This window comes from Cariama cristata, unplaced genomic scaffold (assembly GCF_000690535.1).
Source record: "Cariama cristata isolate BGI_N322 unplaced genomic scaffold, ASM69053v1 scaffold18428, whole genome shotgun sequence".
NCBI lineage: Eukaryota > Metazoa > Chordata > Aves > Cariamiformes > Cariamidae > Cariama > Cariama cristata.
The window spans coordinates 36,529-44,916 of NW_009633119.1; the positions used below are offsets into that span (position 1 = coordinate 36,529).

Consider the following 8,388-nt stretch of genomic DNA (forward strand, 5'->3'; position numbering starts at 1 on the left):
TATTTTGGAGAATTAGGAAAAGATTAGAACAGAAAAGAATATTTCAGTTGGAAGCGAGCTACAACAACCACCTAGTCCAACTGTCTGACCACTTAAGGGCTGACCAAAAGTTAGAGTATGTTATTAATGACATTGTCCAAATGTCTCAAACTTTGACAGGCTTGGGGCATTGACCACCTCTCTAGGCAGCCTGTTGCAGTGTCTGACCACCCTTTCAGTAAAGAAACACTTCCTCATGTCCCGTCTGAACCTCCCCTGGTGTAGCTTAGAGTCATTCCCACACATCCTGTCACTGGATCCCAGAGAGAAGAGATCAGCACCTCCCCTCCACATCCCCTCCTCAGGAAGCTGCAGAGAGCAATGAGGTTGCCCCTCAGCCTCCCTCTCTCCAAACTAGACAAGCCCAGAGTCCTCAGTTGCTCCTCACAGGACATGCCTTCCAGCCCTCTCACCACCTCTGCTGCCCTCCTCTGGATGCATTCAAGGATCTTCTTAAATTGTGGGGCCAGAACTGCACCCAGTGCTCAGGGTGAGGCCACACCAAGGCTGAATACAGCAGAACGATCACCTCTTTTTACCAGCTGGTTATACGGTCTTCGATGCACCCCAGGATGCGGTTTGCCCTCTTGGCTGCTAGGGCACGCTGCTGACTCCTATTCAGCTTAGCATGAACCTAGCACCCCCAGATCCCTTTCTGCAGGGCTGCTCTCCAGTCACTCCTCTCCCAATTTATACTTCTGCCTAGCATTACTCTGTCCTAGGTGCAGAATCCAGTATTTGGACTTGTTAAATTTCATCCCATTAATCGTTGCCCAATACTCCAGTCTATCTAGATCCCTCTGCAAGGCATCTTGTCCCTCAGGAGTCAACAGCAGCTCCCAATTTATATCATCAGCAAACCTGCAAATGGTGCATTCAATTCCTACATACAGGTCATCGATAAAAACACTGAACAGAACTGGCCCTAGAATTGAGCCCTGAGGAACACCACTGGTGACCAGTCGCCAGCCAGATGTAGCCCCATTCACAACCCTTTCAGACCTGCCCTTCAGCCAGTTCTTCACCCAGAGCACTGTGAATCCACTCATCCCACAGCTGGTCAACTTGTCCAGAAGGATGCTGTGGGGGACGGTATCAAAAGCCTTAATAAAATCCAGAAAAACTACATCCACTGCCTTCCCTTCATCCACTAGACAGGTGACCTTATCATAGAAGGTTATCATATTAGTTAAACAGGACTTTCCCTTTGTAAGCCCATGCTGACTGTGCATTATTCTTTAAATGCATTTCAGAAGTACCCAGTACGATCTCCTTGATAATTTTTCCAGGAACTGAGCTTACACTAACAGGTCTGTAGTTTCCTGGGTCTTCCTTTACGCCCTTCTGGTAAACTGGAATAACACTGGCTAGTTTCCAGTCAGCAGGGACCTTCCCAGACTCCCAAGACGTTTCGTATATGATCGAGAGAGGTCCTGCCACAACATCTGCTAGCTCCCTAGTACTCTGCAATGAATCCCATCAGGCCCCATGGATTTATGAACATTCAGCTGATACAGCCAGTCCCTTAGAATTTCAGTGTCCACAAACGGAAAGCCACTGTTCCCACACTTGTGGTACTCCGACTCAGGACACTGGGCAGCCAAAGGTCTATCAGTATTATTAAAGACCGAGGCATCGAATGCCCTTGCCTTTTCTTCATTCCTATTAGTTAGGTGACCATCTTCAACAAGTGTCAATCCAGCGTTTTATTTAGACCTCCTCTTTCTATTAATGTACTTAAAAGAGCCCTTCTCACTATGACACAACATTGGCCAGTTTCAGTTCTAATTGAGCTTTCGCATTTTGTGTCTTCTCCTTGCATATATGAACCACAGCTTTATAATCTTCCTGTGAAGCCTGACCTTGTTTCCAAAGATCATATAAATTCTTTTTCCTCTTGAGCTCCATGAGGAGTTCCCTGTTCAGCCAAGCTGGTCTTTTGCCTTGCTTGCTTGACTTGAGACAACGGGATTGCCTGGTCCTGTGCTTTAAAAGGTGGCGCTTAAAAACTGACCAGCATCTGTGGACTCCTAAGCCCTCAAGAACAGATTCCTGGGGTATTCCGCTAAATAGCTCCCAGAGTTTGCTCTCCTGAAGTCCACGGTAGCAACTCTACTGTCCTTTTTTCTTATCACACTGAAAATTTTAAACACAATCATTCCATGATCACTGTGGCCAAGACAGCCACCTACAATCACATCTCCCACAAGTCCTTCTCTATTCACAAACAGCAGGTCTAGGAGGGCATCTTTCCTAGCTGGCTCACTAACTACTTGTGACAAGAAGTCAAATCCTACAAACTTCAGGAATTTCCAGGACCTGCTCGTCACAGTAGTATGGTATTCCCAGTTGATGTCTGGGAATTTGAAATCTCCCATGAGGACAAGGGCTACCAATCCAGAGACTTCTTTTAATTGCCTATAGAATAACTCATCAGTGCTAACATCCTGGCTGAGTGAAAAGTAGCAGACATCAACTACAACATCTCCTTTGTTTCCCATCCCCCTAATCCTCACCCAGAGGCCTTCAACCACATCACCACTAACTATAAGGGCTGTACAACTAAACCTCTCCTTTACATACAGAGTGACACCTCCACCTCACCTGCCCTGTCTATCCCTCCTGAACAGCCTGTAGCCCTCCATCCCAGCACTCCAATCGTGGGAGTCATTCCACCAAGTCACACTAATACCAATGATATTGCAGCTCTGGGAACTGACCAACACCTTCAGTTCATCTTATTTGTTTCTCATGCTGTGGGCATCGGTGTACAAGCTTTCAGACAAGCTCCTGAGCCCTCCATGCTCCCAGCAACAGCATAAATGTCCCCACTAAGATTGCCACCCTCAGGTGATGCGATGCCAACCCTTGCCTTATCTACTGCAATCCTGTTGGTATCTCCTTCCCCCCCTGAATTGTACTTTAAAGCTCTCTTGATCAGTTCCACCAGCTTATGCCCAAAGACACATTTTTGGAAATTTACCTTTGGTTGCTCCGACGAACATAGTTATCACCGTCAACAGGTTTGCGGTATGTTGTAAGTGCTTCATTAAGTTGTTCTTCAATCATTTCAACGTACTTTAAGTTATATTCCTAAAAGAAGACACACAAAGGTTGATACAATACATTTAGTGGTTTATGTTTTTATAGTATAGTACTTTATAAAGAAGAAATAATTGAAGCAGTCCTTAATGAAGGCTGAATTTCTTGATGATCTGAAGGTGAGGCTCAAACTTACTGCACTTCATACATACAATGAGTTTGCAGAGTCAACAATTGATTCCATAATTATTCAGTGAATGTGTTAAAAAAGGAAGGAAAGAAGGAAATACTTCACATCTGACTTTAACCCGAATAATCTCAGACTACCATGCATTTCAGTATTCCTAGAGAAGTGAGAGCTTATAAATTAGTTAAAAAAACCCTGCCAACAGGAATGAGACAAAGCACTTAATAATCAGTTATGAAAACAAAATAATGTATAACTAGTTTTATTCTAGCCATGACAATGATGCATTTTTCATAATGGTCTTGTGTTCCTATTTACCTCCTAACAGCATAAGCTAGCTCTGTCTTCACGAGCTCTAGATTTAACTTTTAATTAGCAACAACCAGAGGTAGCAGGTATCTTGAAAAGCAGTATTCCTTTACAAACTTCTCTCAATAAGACCTTACACAACAACTTATTTTAGAAAGTCACTACACTCCTGAAATATTTGCTGAAGCATCAAAATTATAGAAAGGCCTGGGTAAATGAAAAGCACACACGTACAGAGGAGCTATGGAACTGTAAGTCCCTGTCAGCCTTTTTCCACAAAATCTTTAAGTCACCGAGGCAATAAATGTATTGGCATTAGCAATACACATATATGAATATGGAATACTTTTAATAATCTTTGACCTTCTAAACCTGCATATTCACACCCTTCCTCCTCCTAGTATCATGCACACTTTTTATTCTTAGCATTACCTTTTGCCACTTTTCCATTTGTTTTGTTACATAACCTCTTTCATTTAGATACGAAAACCCCTTTGGGATGGACAGAAATCTGTAAATTAACATCAGAGAGTTAGTAATCCACTTAAAACAAACCACATAATTGGAACAAAAACAAACACTTATTTGTTTCCACAGTGCAAAGTCAAATAGCATATTCAACATTTACCTTAGGAGGAGAAGCAAACCCTTGTCGCCAAGATGAGAAAGAGCCGGTTTCATTTGGATAAGGGCATGAAGATTAGCCTAAAATAATTAAAAATGCATAAGGAGTATCTGAGCACTATATTATTCTGGAAACTACAACAATTAGAACAATCTGCCAGCAATGCAGCACCAGCTTTTTTACAAATGGAAATATCAAACTGCACTAACCTCATCCTAGTACTATCCACTTCAGGTACCTTCTGTCATTAAATATGTATTACTTCACAAAAAGCATAATGATCAAAATCACTGAATTAGTCTGAATTCGTATTTAAAAGTAGGCATAATCCAGAAGTCTATGTTTTCTTGTCACTAATACTGCAGTATTTTCAGCAAGGGAGCATATAAACTATTATGAAGTCCATCAATGACAATCAAGAAAGGAAACCATCAGTAGCTGCTTGCATACTTTTTACTTTGCCACAAGGGGAGGGTGTGGCGAACAGCTTTCACAGTAGTATACCAAAAAGAGTTTGAAAAGGTAAACGATGCTCACCTTGTCTTCACATGCCTCATCGAGAATATCAAGTGCCTCGGAAGAAATAGTTTTATTTTTATCATGCAACTGGGTCACCAATAACTCAATCCCCCAGTTACTGAAGAACTCTACATTCGCTCTCAGTAATACTCGCAAGTGTTTTGTAGCATACAACCTGCAGCTCTGCAAAAGTAAGGAAAATGCTTTTTTGATTGGAAGAAGAATAGCTAATATAGTTAATGATTTATCACGTTTAAAAACACATTTCAATTACTAGATTTTACAGCAAGTAGCTGTGACGCACATCTTATGTATTAAAACTACAGTCTAGTAGAGAGCTATTTCTGTCTCATCAAATGGGAAATTTGAGCCTGAGATCACCAGTGATCTGGTCACTGCAAGTCTCCTTAGAAAGCCCTTACCCATTAGTCATTCACTGTAATAGCACTACAGAAAGTCATCAGGATTAGCAGGAAAAATATCTTGTAAACAGCCAGTGCAATTGCATGCACTTTCATGTAGGAAATGTTTTGCAAAAAAACTTTAACAAGCAAATATTAGAACCTCTGGGGAATTTAGTCTAATAAATATTAAATTGTTCCCCAAATGTATCTGACCTTCAGAACTTTTCAGAAAACCTTCTAAACAGAAAAATGTTATTTTCTGTAATAAGACAGTTTCCCAGCACTTAGTTTATTACTATGAATTTCTCCAAATGACAGCAGAATGAAGTACCCTGTCAGTTCCTGTATTGCTGTTCAAAACTTGCTGAATAAACAGCATAAACTGATTAACACTATTTTCTATTAGAAAAAATACACACAAAATAGAAGCAAACAGGCTTAATCTACAAGAATTTGCAGCATTCTGGAGTAAGCACAGAACAACCCTGATGATGTATGCTTACTGAGAAAGGTGTTATCTATATTTAGATAAGCATAGCTGGAAAAGACAAAATCAGGTGCCCAAATCTTTCTTTAGGTCTTTAGTCCCTAGAACTTTAATGCTGTCATAGCTATAACCAAGTCAATTTTCTATACATTAAAATATAAACAATCCATGTTGGGATGCATACGAATATCTGTACTCCAAGACAGGTGAACTGGTCCAGGTTGGACAGCACTAGCTAGGTTAATAGTATCTTCTGGATTGCTTTTTTCCCCTCCAGAAATACTTAGCAAGCAGGACTTGTAAGAAAATGGGAATAGGAAATATGAATGTGCACAGTTCATTTCCAAAACTTTGCCTGATTATTTCAACTTCAAATATCATATGTACATTTCTACTTATTCAATATACAGAGGCTTAATTTTTGGAGGGGATGCAGGAATGACACAACGCAGGTACCAAGAAAGACTGTGTAACAGTGATTTGCAACTCTGACCTAGGCTGCACAACCATTCTGAAATGGCTTGCATCCGGTCAGTGGTATGCCTTGTACGTGGAATAGATGACTAGCAGTATATTTATTAAAAATGAGAACAAAAGCTATTATGACAAAATGATCACTTGATCTAGACGTTAAGCCTACAGAGCAACACAATATGAAATCAGAATTCTGTGTCATGTAGTTCAAGTGTTAAAATCTGTCTATAAACAATCATTGTTACTGCTATAACTACACTGTGATACACAGAACAAAAGGTAACAATGTTCACTTCATGAAATACTTCCTGAACATGAATTAATCTATCCAGATAACTAGTACAGAATTAGAACAAATTTTATTTTCTGTTTGGAGAAGAAAAAGATAAGAAGGAACTCATGACCCTGATGGGATAATAAAATGGCAAATAAAATTCACTGCAGATAAATCTGAAACAACAAGCTAAAGTGAAAAAATCAACCCAGCTTTACACGCACAACAGGCTCTGAGCCAGCTCTTTCCACCCAGGGAAAAGATCTTGGGGCTGATATTAGTTAGTTCTGTGGAAGCGTTAGATAGAAGTTCAATGGCAACCAAAACCACTGAAAGTAAACAGAATAAAATGCATCAGCATTGTCACTAGGTAAATCCATTAGGTGTTGACATCTTGGACACTATACAGTTCTGTTTTACCTACCATCATCAAAAAGAAAAAGAACAATTAAAAAGTGTAAAAAACCAGCAGAACAGGGTTTGAAGTAACTGAAGGTATGGAAAAGGGTCTTTACAACAAGGAATGACTCAATAGACTACAATGTTCAAACCTCAGACCTAGGGCTGCAAAACCACTGCATGCATTTCCAACAGCCTTCAAGCAGGGCCACAACCTTTGTGCAGCAAGATCACCTGTATGCATTGCCCAGATCAGAGGGGCGAAGCCCAGCACTGGTTTTCCAAATGAAGCAAAATCCTCTAATGTTTTTACTTTTGATGAGAACTGACAGGAAAACCAGCGGAGAAGATATCTAAGGGAACAGACATACCCCTCTTTCTCTCATGCATGAACTACACGAAAAACATACATAAAGCCCTGTACTAAATCTGTCAGCAGATTCTTATTTTTGCTACTGAAGGGCTTTTAGAATCCAAGAAGTGAAGAAGCAAGTCAGAGGTTGGTGTGCTCAACGGACTACATGCAGCTCTGAATAGATGCCAGCAGGTGTAGGATAAGTCTACCCCTTAGCCACCTATTAAGATAAAACTTTAGGTCATGAACTATAGCACCTGAGGACACACTGGCTACTCCGCTGTTTCTGCCATGAACTTGCACATAGGCAGCTGAGGTAGTGTTAATTCGCTTTAGCATGAATGACCAAAGCACAACTGGAAGTAGGTTAAGATGTGCTCCTGCTTCACTGATCTGCAAAGATACTGCTCTGTAAATGTTTTCACAGAATCACAGAATCGATTTGGTTGAAAGAGATCAACTTTTGCCCTAACACCACCATGTCAACTAGACCATGGCACTAAGTGCCATGTCCAGTCTTTCCTTAAACATCTTCAGGGATGGTGACTCCACCACCTCCCTGGGCAGCCCATCCCAATGCCTAACAACCCCTTCTGTGAAGAAATGCCTCCTCATTTCTAGCTGGAACTTCCCCTGGCGCAGTTTCAGACAATGCCCTCTTGTCCTGTTACTGGTTGCCTGGGAGAAGAGCCTGACCCTGACCCCCACCTCACTATGACCTCCTTTCAGGTAGCTGTAAGAGAGCGATCAGGTCTCCCCTCAGCCTCTTCTTCTCCAGGATAAACAACCCCAGCTCCCTCAGCCGCTCCCCATCAGACTGACCCTCCAGGCCCTTCAACAGCTTCGTTGCCCTTCTCTGGACTCACTCCAGCACCTCAAGGTCTTTCTCATAGTATGGGGTCCAGAACTGGACAGAGTACTCGAGGTACGGCCTCATCAGTGCTGAGTACAGGGGGACGATCACTTCCCTGGTCCTGCTGGCCACACTATTCCTGATACAAGCCAGGATGCTGTTGGCCTTCTTGGCTACCTGGGCACACTGCTGGTTCATGTTTAGCTGGCTGTTAACCAGCACCCCCAGGTCTTTTTCTGCTTGACCACTTTCTAACCACTCTTCCTACAGCCTGTAACACTGCATGGGGTTGTTGTGGCCAAAGTGCAGGACCCGGCACTTGTTCTTGTTGAACCTCATGTCGTTGGTCTCAGCCCATCGATCCAGCCTGTCCAGATCCGTCTGCAGAGCCTGCCCACCCTCCTCAACACTCCCACTCAAC

At 42.0% G+C, this 8,388-nt stretch overlaps 1 protein-coding gene across 1 annotated transcript in view; it reads right to left on the reverse strand.

Annotated features, from left to right (window-relative positions):
• The window catches only part of RICTOR (RPTOR independent companion of MTOR, complex 2), a gene marked incomplete at its 5' end in the record, with an annotated part of 32,029 nt that overhangs the window by 16,640 nt on the left and 7,001 nt on the right, over positions 1 to 8,388 (reverse strand). The window contains 4 exons of the mRNA XM_009706642.1: positions 3,023 to 3,132; positions 4,010 to 4,088; positions 4,206 to 4,282; positions 4,740 to 4,904. Coding sequence (XP_009704944.1) covers positions 3,023 to 3,132; positions 4,010 to 4,088; positions 4,206 to 4,282; positions 4,740 to 4,904 — 431 coding nt within the window. The remainder of the gene's footprint in view (positions 1 to 3,022; positions 3,133 to 4,009; positions 4,089 to 4,205; positions 4,283 to 4,739; positions 4,905 to 8,388) is intronic.